Here is a 21,865-nt window from a genome sequence, read left to right on the forward strand (position 1 = left end):
AACTTCTGAAACTATTATGTTAGTTCTTAGATAAGTTGAATATTCGTTGTTATTGTCACTGACTTAAGCGTCGATTAGCCCCCCAGTGGCACAGCGGTATGTCTGCGGACTTACAACGCTAGAAACCGGGTTTCGATACCCGTGGTGGGCAGAGCACAGATAGCCCTTGTGTAGCTTTGTGCATAATTAAAACAAACAAACAATAAGCGTCGATTCACTTTGCTTTTCTTCTTAACGTGAAACAAGAAATTCGGATATTTTTGGCAAATACCTCTTGTTCGATTAATCTCCAGATAGAAACGTAGAACTAAAAGAACAAATAACACAATAAATCATAAGTATACTGCCTGGTCAGGGTGTACTTATTTACATGTTTATTAGAGTTGGTTGAAGTTCCTTATAGTTTTAAACGGTTTCGGTTAATGACACAACTTTTTAAACTGTCTTTAGCAAAACAACTGGAAAATAAATGATCGAGATAATTGAAGCGATAAAGATGATGATGGGAGTAACAGCGCACCAAGGATACCTGGAAGTCATAAGTTATACGCATTTAAACTGGGTGCACACGCCTTTTCAAAGTGGAAGGTGCACGTAGCTATAGAACTACAATACTCTCCGAAACACTTGAGGCTAGAAAAGTAGAGAAGAGAACAGATTGTCTTACTAAGGGCCTTGGTTGACCGACCAGTCAAAGGCCTAGAGGAGGGACAAATACGCTGTTGAGCCTCTGCAAGAGGAACAAAATACGCCTATTGTGGGGTGGTGTAATAAGCTGTGTTTATACTAGAAATACTTGATGGTCTTGTACATTCGGTAAAAAAATACAATACAATTATTACGCCTGTTTACTTACTTAGAACGTCACCTGGCATTTTGTTTTTCTTAATACATTTTGACAAAAGAAAAATAAGATACAGTATTTTAGTACTGTACTTTAATGGGGGTACTTCGTGACTACATTGAAATGATAAAAAATGATGTAATTAGATATAAAAAACACAAATAATTGGCGTATTTACCAGTAAAAACGAAAGGGAGTCTTAGATATTTTGGTTATGTGGCTGCCTGATGATAGTATATTGGATACTAGTAAATGCACCTTAACTTGTAAATAAAAATATCTACCTTCCTAACTTTTTTTACTCACCTAAGTAATACAGTTTTGTTGTAAAGCTTATGACAGAATGCAGTGAAAAAAGAGGCTAAGTTTTAAGGTGTTACAAGTGTTTTAGTGTATGATAATCCTATAACTTGGTTAGTTTGCCACAATTATAGTTTTCTACATCAAATCTCATGTATGAGAAGCCCCTCCGATAGGGCATATTGCTATTGTTTGGTTGTCGAATGATGATACATGTACTATCAAGTATAAAAAGAATCTTATTTTATAAATGGGCTAGATCTTGGTATTACTGTTGCAACTAATTCTTAGATGATTTTCAGTTGTTACTGTGTTAGATCTTGGTATTACTGTTGCAACTAATTCTTAGATGATTTTCAGTTGTTACTGGGCTAGATCTTGGTATTACTGTTGCAATTAATTCTTAGATGATTTTCAGTTGTTACTGTGTTAGATCTTGGTATTACTGTTGCAACTAATTCTTAGATGATTTTCAGTTTTACGGTGTTAGATCTTGGTATTACTGTTGCAACTAATTCTTAGATGATTTTCAGTTTTTACGGTGTTAGATCTTGGTATTACTGTTGCAACTAATTCTTAGATGATTTTCAGTTGTTACTGTCCCAGTTCTTTTCACTAGTTTATATAACTTAAACAAAGTAAGAATATTACGAATATAAAACATAAAAAGAAAGTGGAAAGTGTGGGAGGGCAAATTAAAAACATATATTATATTTTCGATGTTAATTCCACATAAGAAACGAAATAGCTTAGCGGTGAATTGCGGTAGCTTAAAACCAGCTGTGTTGTTTGCTTTCGAGCTTTGACTTTTGTTTTGTTTTTGTAAAAACATTTTTTCGTTATTTTAAAGTTTATTTGCAAATGGGGTGTGTGTGATAGTCCTTGGGTTATGAAAAAAAGAAAAAACATACAAATTAGAGGGTGTGCTTTTATGATATATATTTGTCATTATTACCTCGTGTCCTGTTTTCTAAATAAAAATATCTATATATTCCAGTAAACACGGAGAGACAACTTTTGTTGTGCCTATAAAATCCGAAGTCACTGTCTATAATGTTTTATTAAATGGCTGGTAACTTAGGAAAAGGCAAACATTCTAGTTTAAAATGTATATTTCCTGCTTTCTAATTATCATTATTTTTTTAAATAGAGTAAGATGACATTATCTTCATGATTAAAAAATGAGGAAGGACAACTCTCTTACGGATTTTCAACAATAGCTAGAATACTTATTACATAAGTCAGTGAGTGTACTGTCATAAGAATTATCACGACCTTTTGTAAACATGACAATAAATGAGGCTTGTTGAAGCGCTCTTAGAATGGACGGCACGTGAAAAAAATAATAATATAAACACACTATTGTTTATGTGTTTGATTATCAATTTTATAGTCTAAAAGAATGAATTCTACCTAATGTAACACAAAACAAATGTTTTTCTGAATAGATAGCGCACAAAAGCTAATTATAAAAACATGTTTACAAGACAATTAGCAATTCGCGTCTGTTTTATGATGTTAAGTAGAAATATACAACAATATTAAATCTCAGATGATAAAATACAGTAATTCTATTTGTCTCTCTCTCTTGTGTTGAGTTGAAGGTCTGAATAGACGATATAGCACTGAAGTTACATCTGTTAATATGCTCTGAAAAACAGCAACCATAACTTGAACTTATGTAATTATTACAAGTCGAACATTAAATCACTTTAACCCCTCTTAGGTAGTAAAAATCGACACAAAATTCTGCTGACCTCTATAAAGAAAGCTATTTACACATATATATATTTAAAAATATTGCAAACTTTAACATATATAAAAATCGGTTTTGTTACTTCGAGAATAATTTTAGTTTAATTTGAAACAGACATCTATGAAAATCTATTTGACTTAACCTATCTATGCAAGGAATGATTTAATTAAACTTTGTGAAAAGTATCTAATTCAAACGTTATGATGCTAGATCAGCAAAGGTTCAGAAAGTATATTTGTAGCCGACCAAAAGTATTAATTAAGCTAACTTACAAGTGTTTCGAATACTGTGCAATGTTGACTGTTTACAATTCTATATGGAAATGTCACGATGAGCTATTACTTGTAAGTACACAATTGATTTTCTTACTTGTAGAGCATAATACTTTAACAAGTCAAGTTATATTCACAGCAAATGCCATAGTTAACAATATTAATATTGCTAACTTTGTTAATATGTTTACCAGTATTAACATTATTAACATACTTTATAAATACTTTGTAAATATAGCATTAAAAGTGCTACTATGTTAATGGCATCACCTTTGAAAAAATTAGGAATGTTGTTAACGATATTAACGGTATTCAAATTACAAAAAAAAATTAACACTGTTGAACAAATTAACATTGCAAATATGCCTGTTTCCCTCTCAGTATATATACACTCAGGTTTTCTATAAACTAAGGTAACTTGCTTGCTAAAGCGAATTTCGTTTGTGTGAAACACAGTGACATAATGAATTAACCAATAAAAAATAAATTCTACCAAATTGTACTGTCGAAATAAGTGTAAACACTCATACTTAAGTCCCAATACTGAACAGAGGACTTCACTGGGTGAAATTCCCCCTGTTAAAAAGGCCTTTGAATATATATATACGTTTGTGTCGTTTAGTCATGCAAATATTGTAAAAAATATGCTATTTTGATTAAACAAGCCATTCTTCTTGACATGCTTGATGATTAAGAGACGTATACACAAATATGAAAGTTGAGCGCCGTACAGAATAATTATTAGTTTTATACCTAAAATAGGTAAGAGAGTAAAACTGTAGTGAGAAATTCGTATTGAAATTTAGATTAATTCTAAATCTTGGTAAAATGGCTATAAAATCAGCTAAGTTTATCGGTCTTCCTGATAATTAATATATAAATAGTATAAGCATCTTAATTTTGTTAATCCCGCACAATCTCTCTTATGTCTTATTTAGTGGCAATCCTTACCTATTTTATTTATAAGAGTGTTTATATATTATATGCACGGTCAGTATACTCTGTATTTGTGTTACACATATAAACAGTACACTGTTTCAAGAATAGGCAAGTTTTATTGCAACTGTTCCATATAGCTCTTGGAGGGGATTTCCGGTAAGACGTTTTCTCTTATAAATTTTTTCTGAGCACCCATCTGTTCAAGGGGCCCATTTATACATCTTTGTGAATGCTAAGGGGAGATGTGGAAGGTTATATGTAGGGTGTTGTTACCCATAGGTGTTTAAACAACATGTGTATTAAAACTTATCTGAAATATTACTTCATATTTTGTAATTGTAAGTGCTAGAAGCCCAGCCATGCGGTTGAGTGACCGACCAGTTGCTGTACTACGGGCCTTGACACCCACTAAAGTGGGCCTGAAAACCCATTAGGGTGTCCTGTTACTATAAATATGTAAAAAAAAAAGTCTCGATTTCTAGCTTTACTATAGTTTTTAAACCATGTTGATCACATCGGGATTCTTGTTGTTCTTAGTAACTCATCAGATGTTATTATGTTAACTGAAGAGAGACTAAATACTCAGATTAAGTAGGACCTAAAAAGTTTATAAGGTTTAACTATGTATTTTTATCCCTCAGAACTATGTCATACAAGCCATTCATTTCCTGTAGATTTCCAAATTTGAGAGAAACTTATATGGACAAAAGAGCGTGAGCTTATATAGATACACACGTCATTATAACACAGAGCTATTTAGGCTTATCATGTACATCTTTTGTACCATGGTTAATTATATTTACAAAGATGACAAATATTCCAATAGATCAGTGAGTTGGTGGACAATTTTGTTCATCTCTAATTGTTATTGTTTAATAAACATTTGTACAAATAAGAACAAAACACATTATAGTATTTGTGGCTAAGTGTTTGTGTGTTTTTTGTTGTTTTGGGGGAGAGGTTATTATTACTAATCTTCACATAATCAAAGCTCTTTACAATACGAAAAACCCGATTTCTTATAAATGTTTTCTGTCATGGTATAAGATATTAATTACCATAATGTTGCATCGTTTCTTTTAAGTCCGGTAATTCCTAATGCAGACACAATTGCCAACAAATTTAGGTACTTATAAATTGGTTTTCTAAAATTAGTATTATTACATGGATTATCATTTTAAAACGAGTATAGATTATTAGCTGTCACATGAATCTGGGTATCTACTTACAGGGAACAATGCTACAGCAGGTTTAAATGGGAATTATTACATCTGCGCATGAAGTGATTCTCATTCTACAATTTAACCATTCTATATAATTAATTATATTAAAATTGAGAGCATTTAAAGACACCACTAGTAGCCAGAATGCTGTTTTATGATTGGTTTAATTAGCTGTACTATGACATCACACTATGTATTATTCTAATCGTTATTGTATTATCTTTAAAACCACGAACACACTGTAATTTATTTTACAAAGTTATGTAGTAAGTTATAATTACTGAAAGCTTTGAGACACGAGTAAACTAATTGTCATTAATGTTAAGTTTTGCAGAAAATAGTTCGAACTAAGCAACTAGATACTGATCATGTGTATATGTGAAAAAAGAAGGTTGTGAAAAATACTAGACACTGGGAATACGTGCACTTGAAAAAAGTTTCACGAGATTTGAACAATTATACTCTAGGCATGTATGAAAGTTTCATTAGGTCCGAGGAATTAATAAATTGGCACGTGCACTTGAAAAATGCTCATTCGATTCGAACAATTAAACGTTGAGCACGTGTGCACTTGAAACAAGATTCGTCAGAAACAAATAACTAGACACTGGGAATGTGTTCACCTGGGCTGTTAGAGAATTTCATCACATTTAATCGAATTAAGTAATTAAGATAAATCAAACAGCGTTCGTAAGTTAAGTTGTGCGAATTTTTTTCTTAGTTATATTTCTGTTATATATACATAGATACATAAGTACATACAATATAAAGCTTTTTTGTTTAATAGTGTTTAACTACTTAACGCACAAATAACACTCCTTATTTTTCACTTAAAAATACACAATGTACATACGCAATTAATATATGAGGGTGCACTTATCTTGATTCAGAAATAACGAATTTTAAAAGCACTTCATTTTCACTTGATTTCTTCACTGAAGAAAAAATATCTTATACTATATCAACTACTCGTTGGAGTCCCCGTCCCTTAGACGGCAGTTATGTAAATTCATGATTAATGAAATGTTATGTTAGGACAGTTGCTTCCCTTATATGTAATTGTAAAAAACTCATAAACGCCCACAAAAACTACAGAATACAAAACATGAAACCGCAAGTTTGCATGTATCTCTGCATGGACCCAAAAAACATTCATGCCAAATTTGGTGAAGATCCATCAACAGGAGACGAAGTAGTGGTAAAAACCGCAAAACGCAAAATGCAAAACTGAAAATTTGTATGCACCCCGCATGGTCCTAATGAATCTCCATACTAATTTTGACGAAGATCCATCCAAACCCTGCGAAGTAGTTACATAGATATACAACAGGCAGTAATATTATATCTATATAAATATCTTGACACAAAATACGAGTGTGGTGCTTATGTAGCGTGCATGTTGTTATGATATTAAGTCGTAAGATTATTGAATAATTAGAAAAGAATGAAGGATGTTTAGAGTTTTTAAACTGTAGTGGAACAGAAGTTTATATTTTAATGGAAAGCTATGTTTGAGGTAAGAACATCGATACACATCCGAAGCACTTGGAAACGGGGAAAAGGTTGTGCATATAATTACTGATATACCCATAATATATAAGATATAAAGCTATGGATTAGGTAATAATAGTAGGTAAACCTTATCATAAAAGAAATAGCCCATTAATTACATATATCAAGTTATAAGGATTTAGATTTTATTTTTATATACAACCAAGTTGGTGTTATATTTTTGTTCTTTTTATACCTCCGTAAAAACTTCATTATAATTAAAAAACAAAAAGTTTTATAATACATATATTTTAACGTGTTGTAAGCTAGTTCCTTTATCATGAAATATTAAAAGACACATCATGATAAATCATGTTAAAAGGATGAATTGATTTTGATATTTTCCATTACATTTTTATTTTTATTTACGAAATTCATTGATATCACAGAGGAACAAGGTAACTGTAATGACCATTTGTTTTGTTCTAAACTTGATAGAAAAAAAAAGAAAGAAATACATGTTCTTTATTTCAGTTACTTCTAAGCAAAAGACGTGCCCTTAAAGGCATTGTTGGCATGTTTTATTTTACTGTAAGTTTTCATGCTTAGCTTGTAGGCAAGGTATTGTAAGTCAAAATAAACTACAGGGACTCCATCGTCAGGATTTATGGTGCTGGGTGATTGAATGTCCATTCATTGTGTATAATTATCAGGACATGAATTACCATCGTTCACCACTCAAAAGTGTGTTGTTAGAACAGGTTGAATTACTTCACGTTCATGGAATATGGTTATAATATATTGAATTATCACAATTAAACAGCCAGTGTGCACAATTATAATAGATTGGATAACAATGATTTAACATTCAGGATATATGGTAATAAAAATTTGACCAACCAATTAAACTTCAACTGATACCATTGATTAATTATGCCTCATTTTTCATGAAATATGGTATTCTGTGATTGAAATACTACGCCCCAAGATTAATTATGTATAGTTATAAGGGACTGAATTATCATTCCTCAAGTGTCGAAGTGTATAATGCTTTTGGTGATAAGGTAAGATGTCTCATTTGTGAGGATGCAAGTAGCTGAGCTTCAGTATTGAGTGTATGTGCTGCTCAATGATTCATTAAAATATCTTCATTTTAAGATTTAAGTTGCTGAATGATTGAATTACCATATTTCAGTTATTATGGTAGATGGTATTGAGTAATTATGTTATTGTGTCTCAGTTGTAAAACTGTATGGTGTTGGGTGACTGAATTATCGTGCCTCAGTTGTCAGTTGTATCGGTTGGATAAGACACTTCAATTTTTAAGGATATGTTATTTTGGATGAGTGACTAAAAATACAGTAAGGTCATGGTATATAGTATTGAATGATGGCGCAAAATGCTCTAATCTTTAAGGCTTAGGTTGATGTTGAGTGATTGGGTAATTGGTTCAGTTATTAAAGGATTGAATGATTTCATAAAGCATAGGTGGCCAAGGGTCTTTAAAAGACGAAGGCCCTAAAACTTACCAATACACGCAGTCAGATGTGATCATTTTACAGGTTCTTCTAACAGAAACACACTCAGAAGAAATAAACACCTTTACTACAAATAATTTGAGCAAAATATCGTTTAATTGTAAGTGTCCAAGATTTAGATACACTTCTAATTTTTAAATTTGATAATAATTTAACACACAAAAGCAAAAAGACTGTTCATAAAATAACAAAAGAACATCTTGTAAATGTTGATGAACGCATAAAAATACGGGTTTAATATATATACAGCTATACAGACGTTGGGTCATAGCATTACAATGGCGCCACATCGATCACCCTCAGGACTTCTAATGTCCCTATTTCTTTCTTTCTTTTTACTTTGTTGTCGTGCGAGTGTAACCTAACTACTGACTTCACATGTCTCAGATTTTGTTCTTTATTTTCAAATGGTGGTCGGTTGGAACTTGTATAACCAAAGGGATAACACTAACTCTTCATATTTTTATTTTATGTTATTACACGATAAATAAGACAAACTTACCACTTTTTGACATATTTCTCTTAAATTGCATCCACTTATATTTGGGGACGGGAACAGAGTGCTGAACAGTCGAAGTTTTGGTGGTGATAACAGCTTCTTCTGAAATACCGCTGTCACTTTGGCAGGTGTCCCGATGATGGGCGTCATAGCCCTGCGGGTAGCCGGATCCATTCCTCCGCGGGAGCCCCATTGGAGCCATGCATGGATGGGAGTTCACGGGAGTTCCGATGCCGAGACCATCGAGCTCGGCGCGTCGACCATCTGTACTCTCGAGAACGAGGGTTTGGTGATGGTGGGTCGTACCACGAGAACCTTTTGCTTCTGGTCCGTACTCCATGGTCCTGAGAGTGAAATTTTCGGCAAGCTGAGTTCTATTTCCCCTATCGGCGTCTGTCGATGTGGCGGCATATTCTACTCTAGCGATGGTCTGATTTCCGCTGTTGGACACTTGAGAGTGTCTTAACCGACTCGGGTGGACATAGTTCACGTTGTTTTCTAGGTTTGTGTAGGTCATTCCACTGGATGTATCACTTGCGAGATGCACTGACAACTGACTACTTCCCTCTCGATTAAGCAAGGAAGACCGATGGTCAAGTCCAGGAAAAGAAGTGACCAGACCGTTCCCTACATAGTGGTTATTTGGTAGAGAGAGATGTCCCGAGGACTGTCCATAGAAAACATGGGAAGCCGTTAATTCAGGTCCATAAAAGGGCGGATCGTATGCTCCAGTCTGGTTGTTGTGACAGGCACTGGAATGCAAAACATTAGAATTCATATCTCCTACAAGTGTCTCTTCAGACAAAAAACCTCTGAAGATGTGCCACAAATCAGCTGTCGTAGTTGGAGATAAATCAGAAAATAAATGGACAGTAAATCATGAACGGTAGATGACAGAATTATGGGTTGAACGAATCACGTGATCCCACCAACCAATAACGCTTCATAACAGCCCTGTGGCCGCCTTCGTTAGTTACACTACATAGCAACCGACCATTGCCCCAGATTTCTGGGGCTATCTTGTTCTGTCATGCAGCATGATAAGGATTTAGACTTGTATTAATATCTAAAATGTAACCGCTATACACCCCTTCAGTCTAAATCCTTCTGTGACGTCATAAACTCATCTTCCAGTCGTTCATGGCGTCTCTTATCATGCTTGAAACTGAACTGACGCTTAAGGTGACAATGTGAAGAAGACGTCTCACAGAACACGTACGTTTACTTTCTAGTTGAAAACAGCACCACACCCCTGACCATCATGGCTTTTATCATTTCTATTTCAATGCAAAAAACACCAAACTGAAGTTAAGACTAATGGAGTAAAGCTAACGTTTAATAAGTTGCACTTCCTTCCTCACGTGCTTCGTTCCAGATTCAAGCCTCTGTTGCGAATAAAGAAGTTCGATTGGACGAAGGTTACCTCAGGCGTAAGTATCGGTTGGTCTATTTGAGCACGGTTATTTAGTTTTCATTTGTTTAAACTGTGGTTTTGACCGTTTCTTCATTTTACTTTTCCATCTATCTTCAAAGAGAGTTATTGCATAACTTTCATAAAGATACAACTAATAAGTCTTCTTTTATATATATATATTTAAAATAGTTAGAATAATCGCGCGTGAGGTGTAAATTTTAGACAGAATTTACTTATTACCAAACTTTTAATGTCTCAAATATTAACGATTTAAAAGTTTTTAAATTAGATCCAGAGACAAACGAGGGCCATGATAAAAGCACCATTAATGTTAATGTACAATAATGTGTTAATAAACAAACTGGAGCTAATACTTTAACCGTTCTAAGATCCACGAAATTCAATGATGTACATTAATTAACGTTTTTTATTGACTTAGTACTTTTTGTAATACGATCTTTAACTTTTTATACAATATTTTTTGAGAAAAATATGGACTGAAAATAATTTTTCCCTTTAATATGCCTTTTCGCCAAAGGAGTTTTAAAGTGTCCACTGATTAAAAGCATTTATATCAGGTTCAAACGGTCTCACTTTTGAGGAAAAGATATATAAAAATAATGGTTTTAGTTGTGTAGTCTTTGCAGCTGTTGACTGTTTGTTTTAGAACAAAGTCACATTAGGCTATCTTCTGTGTCCAACCGGTGGAATAGAACCCCGGGTTTTAGCGGGGAACATTCAGCTGAGGGAAAAGAAATGTCAAACTGGTTATTTTTTTCCTCCGATTTATATGTGTCAACGTTATTTTGGATTTATGAGTTCAGAAAACTATGATAAAGTCTAGTATTATTTTTAGGTTTTTAAATACTTGTAAATTCCAACATTCACCCACAGTGTACGGTACATCAGTTTGTAGAGTAAAGAACGTCAACTGTTTCAAGTTTGTCAAACAAAATTCCGAAATTAGTCTGAACATTTTGTTTTATATATTATTTAAAATGAAATTCCTCTGAAATTTACCGAATTTCTAGGCCTACTTTTATTTTTACTTTACTAATTTGGGATAAATAACTAATACGTTTAATATGTTTTACTGATTTCAGAGTTACGTTTTCTACCAATAAGTATAATCTAATATAAATTTTATCGTATTCGTATATATTTATATAACCTATAACAAGTGCACAATGAGAGAAAAAAAAAGCGTAGAATTTAAGCTTATAGAATCTTGCGATACTCATTTCACATTATAAGAGAAACAGATGATCGGGTAAGTCGAAACAACACTCTACCAGCAAATGTGAGTTATGTGTTTATTTTTAATAACAAAGAATTAATTTCAAATGATTTTCTTTTGAAAGAATACAACACCGAAATAGTTTATAAAAATGCTAATTAGGTAATTTCCTGTCCTAAGAGTTAGGCTTAAACATTTGTTTTCAAGTAACTGTCAGCATAAAACTATTTTTTTTTTTTGTATAATAAAAGTTAGTTATGTTACTAAGAGTCTAATATTTCAAGGGATCGTATGTCAAAATTAATGTTTATTTTTTTTTCTTATGAGTACAAAAGATGACTTTCCCACAGCATGAATACATTATAGTATTCTTTACAACGATAAATAACACACACACACACACACACATATATATATATATATATATATACGTAAAGACTTACGCTAAAGAAGCACTAGATCTGGATCTATTTACATGATTTTCCTATAAATTGTGTTAAGCTAAACTGATTTATTGGTTTACATTGTGTGCTCAACCTGTCCTGAATATGGATATTGTATAATAATAATATCTAACCAACAATTCTTAAATCTTCCTTAAAGCTCCCAAGTGGCTAAGCGGTAAGTTTGAGATCTTGTATCTTTAAAAATCAGCTCATTCTGTAGTTATGAGCTTAACAACAAACTTCCTTAAATAAGACACACTTTGCATATGCTGTGTTGTTTCATTATATTTCGTCCAATTTCAAATACTTTTTAACTTCAAATAAGAAGTTGCTATTTATTTTTAGGAAACTTTTATATCATAATATTTGCCATAAGTGAGGGATTGTAAAATTACAGGGTGAAAAAAATCTTACAACCTGAAGGTAATTTGCTTAAACTGCAAAAGTTGACTTAACGAATGTTTAAGTTCACTCGTATATTTCTAAAAGTCCTACTCCTCACATTTTTATATTGAAACTGAATAGTGAAATCGCTTGAATGTTAAGTTTAATTCTCGTTTTTTAAACAACTAATTAGAAACTATAGTATGGACATTTCCTAAGTTATTTTTTTTTCTTATGTGCAATCAGACATGTTGCACAAAATATAGTTGTGCCTGAATTCACGCTCTAATATTGTGGAAAATTCCATTTTTAGTGATTTTATAACTGAAAAAAAAAATGATTGCAATCATAAGTCTATCGTAAAACTGTCACAGCTCCAGGAGAATAAATGATTTGAGAATTTAAAAAAATAAAAGTATAATTTTGAATCTTGGTCTCCAATACTAAAATCCATCACGACAAAAACCACAACTTACTATTAATTATTAAATTTTGTAAGAATATCATAGCGAAAAGTGTCTATTATTAATTGTTATATCATAACAATTAATAATATATACTTTCTCTTCAAAAATAGGTTTTATTAACTGTTACGATGTGAAATATTAATATGGTTTCCTTGTGGAAAAGTAGTAAAGCAGAAATATCCTTATGTAGCTTGTTATTTGAAGTTGGATTTACACACAACATACCACTTTAAAGTTAGCTTACTGGCGCGCTTATTGTATACATTTATTTGATAATTAGAGATGAAGCAAGTCTTCCATCCGGTGCAACACGTACGCTCCGGAAATTATTCGAGCACGATTTGAGGTTCACGAAAATTAATGTCATGTGATAGAACAGCACTTTCTGTTGATTATTGTAATTCCAAAGCTGTATTATGACATGTAAATCCTTTTGTATATAAACACTTTATAGTATTAAAATTATTATCATAATAACAGCCAAGAAGTGTTCAACAAGGCGTATCAAGGTTATGGCTCTTCAACCATAACTATACATTATTCTAAAAACATGTAATCTCCTGTACAAACTAATTAACTACATAAAGTCAATAAAAACATCACCAACATAAAAAGTACACAAAGGGAATCATAAAGAAATAATCAAACTTTGAATTTATGACTTATTCTTTAGAAATAATATTTTTTTTTATTCCAATACAAGCGTTTAAAGCAGCCTTTAAGTTGACTGAACAACTTTCCACTATGTATTACATGATTAAGTCATTACGTAGTGATTAAGCTATTATAATGACATGATGCCCTTAAGCCTGAGAAAAAAAGGTTTACACCATATACACAGAAACACCAATTTTGACGTTAAAGAGTGTTGAAAATTGATTAAGCACAGGGTAACTACCATGGTAAGGTAATGGATAATTTGGGATACTGAGTTGTGACATATTTCTACACATTAGTTTGCCCACCCCGTGTCGAAAATTTTATGTTTTGTTTTTTTTGCCAAAGAAATATATTAAAAGTATAAGGTTGCTAATGAGCATCTCTGAACAGTGATACGAAGTTCTACGAGAATAAATGAATTACGTCTTATTTTTCAAAGGTGATAGATTAAAGAAGAGAGCATTTTATCAAACAAATTTTATACCTACTGAAAGGTATCGTATACGATTTGAAGAATTCAATATAATTTAAAAACAAATGAAAGCATATTATAATATCTTTTTGTCTCCAAAACACACATTTTTAAAGGAAAAATACAAAAATTGTGCGAACGATAGGCAATGATGTAAAACCTCTTTTTTGATAGCTCTTTTAACATATTATTCCCTCTGCTGAAGCCCTATTTTTTAAAATAATTTTTATAACGAAAAGTTAAATACAAAAAATTAATATTTGTTACAAATAATTAATTCAAATAACCTGTACATGTTTTAAAATGGGGGATTAACTTGAGTTTATAGTTATCTCAAGAATACATGATCTTAAGTACATGAATCTAAATGTTTTAGGATTTAACTTTCTTGGTATAATTTCGCCAACGATTAGGCAAACTGCTTCGAAAATTAAATAACCAAGATTTTTGTTCTGTTATTTTAATACTATTCCAGTTTAATTAAACACGATAACATACATTTTGTATGTTGTTAGACGTGTTTATGTAAAATGTATGATAAATCGTACTGATATAAATATTTGTTTATTTGTTTTAAATTTCGTGCAAAGCTACACGAGGGCTATCTGCGCTAGCCGTCCCTAATTTAGCAGTGAAAGGCAACTAGTCATCACTATCCATCGCCAACTCCTGGGCTACTCTTTTACCAACGAATAGTGGGATTGACCATCAAATTATAACGCCCCCACGGATGAAAGGGCGAGCATGTTTGGTGGGACGGGGATTCGAAACCGCGACCCTCAGATTGCGAGTCGAGCTCCCTAACAACCTGGCCATGCCGGGCCACAATGATATAAAGCTTAGTTATAAATATTCACTCTAACTCTACGCAAACAAAGGATATATTTCGAAAAATAAAGATATTCATCTACATTTCATTATAAACATGACATATAATGCACAAATATTACCATAAACTTATCTATCGTAGAAAATGTTTGCTTAATCTTATCTTTATTGTTATGAAAATAATTCACTCCATCATGAAATTTAAAAACAGTGTTATTTTTCATCATTTAATCTTATAAATTTTAAAAACACTTAAACTTCACTATTAATAAACAAACAAATGGACATAATGTACCCCAGTAAGATAGTGCTATGTTTACGGACTTACAACGCTCAAATCCGGGGCTCGATTCACTCTAAAACAAACTCGCTGATATAATATAACGTAACACAAATAAATTTGACCTTATTTTATAAAATAGAGGAGACAAATTATTCCAGATATAATTATCTTGTTGGATACGTAAAGTAAGCTTTAATCCTATTTTTATTTATTTTTTTCGTTTTTTTAATCAATCGTCTCAAACTTTCGTTCGTGTTTAAAATGGTTAAACAATGATGTTAAACAGACAGGCCTAGCATATGAAAAAATATGAGTTTAATCATTTACAAAGTTACTGTCTTGTTTCTGTGCCGTTCGTTAGCGGTGGGATCCACTTATGACATCATAATGAGTAATTCTATGTTTTGTATGCTACATCACCCAGTGTAACAAACGAATGAAAAGAAGAAAAAAGGGTGAGAGTACTCATTTGCCATGTAAAATGCATAGGGGTCCCCAGCAATAATTAGTGAGATTAATAGCACTATTAATGGTATTTTGGTTTAGATTTTTTAATGTGTGACTCACGTGTTAGTAACAACCCTGTATCCATCAAAGTCACGACCTACAAGCAATTTGGTGCGTAAATAGTTGAGAAAAATGTGTTTAAATAGCAGATGGATTCGGAACTTCTAGGGTTAAAGAGCTATACTAAAGCTATAAACACAAAAACACTAGAAGGGAGCCATCTGATAAATGTTCATGTAATAAAGCGAATTTGTTGTTGTATACTTTAAAATAAAATTGTTACAAAACACTGGAAATTACAATCAGTATACTAAACAACAAGGAATAGTAAAACATTTCAATCCAATTTAACAGAGAAGTTCAGAATGTAGAAAGTTCTTTATTACTTGTACTTCACTGTTTTATTTGTTTGTTTGTAGTAAAGCTTTGCTCTGCCCATCACGGGTATCGAAACCCGGTTTCTAGCGTTGTAAGTCCGCAGACATACTGCTGTGTCACTGGGAGGATCAATGTTTTAATTAACATCTTCATGTCACTGATTAAATCTTCATGTCATTGACTAAAACGTAACGACAGTTGGTTCTCTAGACCTATTCAGGAATATTTCATTATTTTCATAAGTTTAAATTTATTTATTAATTTGTGCTTTTCACATTTTGCTAATAAATATATTTTCTTATAAGAAGCCAAAAGAAAATATGCATTTGATTAATAATAAAAGTTTTGAATTAAAAATAACATCATTGTAAGTAAAGATTTTGTTTTGGAGTTGGTATTTAACTTAATATATGATTATTGATAAACTATAAATATATTATAGCCACCTTTGAGATGGAAACTGTTTGGGGTAGAACGTAAACATGTTACTATTGAGAGAGACATAGTTTGATTGACTGTTGTTTTTTATTTCTCAAGGCAAGAATATGCCGTGAGAAATGTTGTTGGTTAATGTAATCTCATAACATTCCCTGTTTCTCTTGTAAATTACACAGTTGTAGTTTTGATTAAACCCGTATTGTTCATAATATGGAAATTTGCCAGAATGTTTGTGATTAATTTGGAAAGACTAAATAGATTAATGCACTGGAAGATAGAAAAAATAATTCCTATGGAAAATTGTTATATTAATTTAAGATGACAACTTCCTGAGGAAAAAAAAAAATGCGTTTTCATGAAGTGTTGATGAAAGGAATGCAAAAAATTAATTATCTGTACAGGAAAGCATTAATAGCATGCAAACAAATGTTTTAAAGGCAATAAAAATAGAAGCAGTCATACTAGTCTTAAAAAAAAAAAACAAGCAAAATATTATCATCAAAATTACGCGTAAAAACACTCAAGTTAGACTTTCTAGGTAAACTGACCTTTCTAAGCGAATACTAGTGAAGGTTCGCTATACATTAGTTTTCTGAAATAATCCGAATCATACTATATTAAATCAGGCTTTGTGCCTCTAGCCCGTATTGAATTTCTGCTTAGAACTCAATTTGCAATCTTATTTCTCTGTATTTCGTAAAACAATTACAAATTTGTCCGGGCAGAATGAAACATGAAAAATACTTTGATTAACACAGCATTGCTCCAAGGAAGTTAAACATTATTTATACAAACCTTATGTAATATCAAGCCTAAAACTTTTTACGTGATAATACATTACTATTTTTGTTTATTCGCTTTCGTCATTTTGTTATTTTTTTAATTTTCCAAAAATACGCTTTTCAGACTTCAAAAGAAACTCCAAAATCGTGGAGAAAACGAGTATTGAAGATGTGTGATATATCTATTATATTTTAATATTTCGACACATCTCTTTTTCAACTACTCATATTCAATGTTACTTTCCATGACATATATATATAGTTTATAAAATGAAACTGGAATTAATTTTCTTTGTTCTAGACATTCGTTCAGCAGAATTTGGAAGTATTCACCTTGCTTTACTAATTTTGAAAGACGTTTTTTTTTTTCTCCTATTTTCAATCTTATATGTGTTGGAATTCTTGTCTCAAAACAGCTGAATTTTTGTAATTTTTTCTCTTCATTTCATGCCTCTTACCGCCATAGCATATCGATTTCTACAGAATTGGGTGGGCTCGTGCAAGTTTGGGGTTGAAACTGAATTGCCAACCATCCAAGTAGACACAACATTACAGGTTTACATGCAAGCTTTTATGCCCGTGCATGCATCAAGCAAATTACCTGAACACGCGATAGAATAATTTATCTTATTTTCATGACGGGGGCGGTGCTTAAAAGGCGACGTAGATAGAACAGATAGATAGTAGACATGTTTAGGTTTAGAAATTTCCTGTTATATGTATTATTATAGATTCTAACAAGTACGGTTTTTATTTTATATAAATATTCCTTATTCTATATGCCTCTTTCATTTCTCCTTTATATTCTGTTTACCGTCTTTTTGTTATTTAAATCATACCATATTAACATTTCCAATGTCTATTAATTTCTGTCTATTGTCTTTCCTTTTTTTTTCAACTTTGTTCCTATCTATATTTGTTTCCTTCTACATTTCAGTTGTTTTTATACTCTGGTTGTTCCTGTTTCTCTCTCTCTGTTGTTGCTTATTTCTCATTTTCCCTTCTTTATTTAAATGTATTCCTTTTCCATAAGGTAGTATTTTTGCCAACATATATTCCCGTTTCTCCATCTTCGATCCTTTTCCGTCTCCTTACACGCTTTCACTGCACTTTTATTTTATCCATTTTTAATTTCGTTTTTGTTAAATGATTTAATTCTCTCTCTGTATATTCTTATCAATGTGAAATTTGTATTTCAATGTTTTTCATTTCATTACTTGAAAGGCCCAGCTGCAACAACTATAGAAAATTTAGTTTATCCAATACGATAACAAACTGAAATTTTTAGCATGATGTTATATGTACTTTTACGTGTTTTTTATCAAATCATTTCTTGGTGTATTCCATAGCATTTTCTCAAAGCACAGAAAAACTTTGATACAATTTCTTTCATTTAAACAATCTATGTATTTATTCGGTAGCGTCTATCAAACTATACTGTTATTTCTATAGAGCATAAATAACTAAATTATCTTTTTTTTAATATTCTGATACTCATCCTTTAGTAATAGTAAAAAATAAACATATCACCACAGCGTTCAAACTCTTTTACTTTGCTTCCAGAACAATTGAGAGAAAGAGAAATGAAGCACTATTCATCAACCCATATTTCATTATAATTTATTTTATTTTAATCTGACATATTTAATCGATACTCTGACATAAAAGCCGCTCTTTAAAAACAGAGCCTAAAACACGATAAAGTTAAAAGAATATCATTTCAGTATTAATCACAAGTGTATGGAAATATTTAACCATACATCAGGAAATGGGTTATACGTTTATTATAAACAGAATCTGTAAATTTGTGATGTAATTGAAACTCTAAAATAAACTATAATAAGTTTCTTAAAAAAGTAAAAAAATGAAATAAAATCAAACTACACATGTTTTTCAAGCTTTCTCTTCCTGCATCATAGTTGAAATCATTCTCTTAACATTGAAACATCCCTCCGAGTGCACAAGTTAAGGTTTGCAGCGCCATCTATCATATACTATTTTGCATGCAAGGCTGGCATAAATTTGATTAGAAAAGATATCATGGAAAAAAGCATAAGAAAGTTCTATATTTTCATTTAATACAGCTATGAAAATTAAGAGTGACTTCTAAGGTTATTTTTTAAAATTGTGAACATGAGATTTGTGAAAATATATTTGCACCCTTGAAGTAATTAATGGCTTTACTAATACGAAGTTCTAAGAAAATAAAATAACTTAACAAGTACACTTTTTAGTTCTGAGTACAATTATAATTAAAGCAAAGCAAAATATTCAGTTTCTTCCAAAAACACATTTTCTCTTACGAATACACATAAGTTCACATATTGTAATCTTAAATTCCTTCATTATCCTAATTCTTATTCTGTAAAGTGTTGAAATTATTAAATTTGTTTATTTACATATCTACAAGTGGACATTGCTTAATACCTTGGAAATGTGTTACTTTTATACAGTCTTTCTTTCTGTGAAATAAATACTTCAATCACAGAGGGTTGAGTATGTTATGTTGCAAATTAGCAAGTCACGTGCCAACCACAGATGATATTAAGCCGTGGTAGAACGACATGTATCAGAGCTACATTTTGACATTGCTTAGTTTTTTGTAGGTACTGTGATGTCATCGAAAATTAATCACTTTTGGGAAAGGTATGTAACAACCATTTCCAACGCAAAATATTCATACACTCTGATCGTAAAAATGTGTTCATATCGGATATTTAACATGTTTAAAACAGGGATATTCATTTAATGGCATTGTAAAATAAAGAAATGTGAATCACCTTTGGGTACCAGAACAATCCAGAAAGAGACTTGCAATAAGTCGTGGTAAGCCGGAGTCTTTCAATAGATGAGAACACATGAACAAAAAGGTCACTGGCAAAAGCTGTCCACGTGCCCTAGATAACAATATGCAGCATAATTAAAAATTATTTCTAGCTAGAAACGCGGTCAACGTGGTATTGATTCATCAAGAAAAGACCTTTCCGAGAATCCCCGAACACGAAGATCAGTGGCAAAAGCCGTCCACTAGTCCCAGGCAACAGGACGCGACGTAATTAAGAGTTATCTCTGTCTGGAAAATCAACACAAGTCACGTGTACATAAGTTTATTCCATGACAAATCCGTTCAACTGTTGCATGCCTCTAGCAGCTGGAAATGAAACGGGTATTCATGCTATTCCATAAGAGGACACAATAATCACGTCGCAGGGCGCAGTATCTATGGATTTGTGTGCCATGGGACTTTTGAGGAGCTGGAAAGCCGTCGTCTTTGTACAGTAGATGGCTAACGGAAAGCAAAGAGGAAAGATGGGTGTGATAGCCTTACGACGGGCCTTTTGCAATGGAAACTATGTTGCAGAGATGTTGTCAAGTTAAACGGCCGTCAGATACAGCATGACTGGACGTAGCGACATGAACTGTAACGACGTAGTGAGGCTTCAAATCGCTTTAATATAGCGAACTCAACCTCTGTACAATTCTACAGAATACATGAAAGCATTTTTGAATATTCTCAAACACAAACACTTTCTTCAGTAAAAGTAGCGATAATATATAACTTCTCTTACTTTAGATTCTAAACACATAAAAACTGAAGACAAATTCAGCTTTAACACATAGTTCAAATATTTTGCACCTATAAGAAACATATTTACCTTGGATGCAATCGCACGTGAAGGAAGTCAAATTATCATTTTAAAGGTCTTGTGTGTGTTAATTATAATATTCGAAATATATATATATTGATGGAGTTCAGCATCATTGTAATCCAAGAACAAATAGCATAGCGTTAACGACGCCCGAAAAATGTTGACATCAAATAATCACCATAATCTTCTGAACAAAAAAGCGATAACAAAATAAAACTGAATTGGCAGAGAGAACTCTTTTGATTGAACATCTTTTATAAAACAAAACAGTATCTCAGCCATTAATTCTACTTTGTCAGTCAGCAGTAGCAGTAATAATAGCCCATACTGAATTTTCAAACCATTTTAGTTTCAAAATTAATCTATTTCTCTTTAGTTAGAATAACGCAAATCAAGTATGTATATATATATATATATTACCTTTACATGTATTCGTTTGTTTTTTTAAATAATATTTTAGTGATACCTATATGACATATTTATTTCCATGTAATAAAGTCAACTAAAGTAATAAGCGATAGTAACTTTAAGCTACCGATAACATATGGACATGGTAAACTGCACGTGCCTTTTACTTTAGTACTTAAATGAATGTTATGAACTTCTTACATGACAGAATGAAATTTTTACATGACAATACAAAGCTTAACGAAAAGTCTTAAATATGCAAATAAGCACTTTTAATTCCAAAACATTTTTCTTTCCAAGTTGATTTTATTTATACGATTTCATGAAAGGTGTTTGGAAACGACATCATTTTCAGTTGTTGCTTATTACAAATCTTAATGCATTTAGAAACAACAATGTTAAAAATTCACTTTTCAATAAACAACGATTTATTGTACACAGTTCTAAAAATTATATTGTTCCCAATCTCAAAAGTACAGTAAAATACCAAATAACTTACTGTACAGGATAAAAAAACAAAAAATGATGAGACTAGAAACAGTCTCATACTCTTAATATGTTTCGACGTGTTTACTATGTCATCTTCATGAGTGCAATGTTTTGCAAGAATGAGACTTATTTATACCCTTACGAAAAATATCCATAATAC

The 21,865-nt window shown here is 31.9% G+C and overlaps 1 protein-coding gene and 1 long non-coding RNA gene across 2 annotated transcripts in view; one reads left to right on the forward strand and one right to left on the reverse strand.

Annotated features, from left to right (window-relative positions):
* Positions 1-9,648, reverse strand: part of LOC106474199 (homeobox protein Hox-B1a) — an 18,475-nt gene extending 8,827 nt beyond the window's left edge. Inside the window, exon 1 of the mRNA XM_013934892.2 lies at positions 8,866-9,648. Within this exon, the coding sequence (XP_013790346.1) occupies positions 8,866-9,640 (775 nt within the window). The 5' untranslated portion in view covers positions 9,641-9,648. The remainder of the gene's footprint in view (positions 1-8,865) is intronic.
* A 536-nt stretch (positions 9,649-10,184) lies between these two features.
* Positions 10,185-21,865, forward strand: part of LOC111083179 — a 33,370-nt gene continuing 21,689 nt past the window's right edge. Inside the window, exon 1 of the long non-coding RNA XR_002608847.1 lies at positions 10,185-10,292. This is a non-coding gene — a long non-coding RNA (uncharacterized LOC111083179). The remainder of the gene's footprint in view (positions 10,293-21,865) is intronic.

Source organism: Limulus polyphemus, unplaced genomic scaffold (assembly GCF_000517525.1).
Source record: "Limulus polyphemus unplaced genomic scaffold, Limulus_polyphemus-2.1.2 Scaffold137, whole genome shotgun sequence".
Classification (NCBI taxonomy): Eukaryota; Metazoa; Arthropoda; class Merostomata; order Xiphosura; family Limulidae; genus Limulus; species Limulus polyphemus.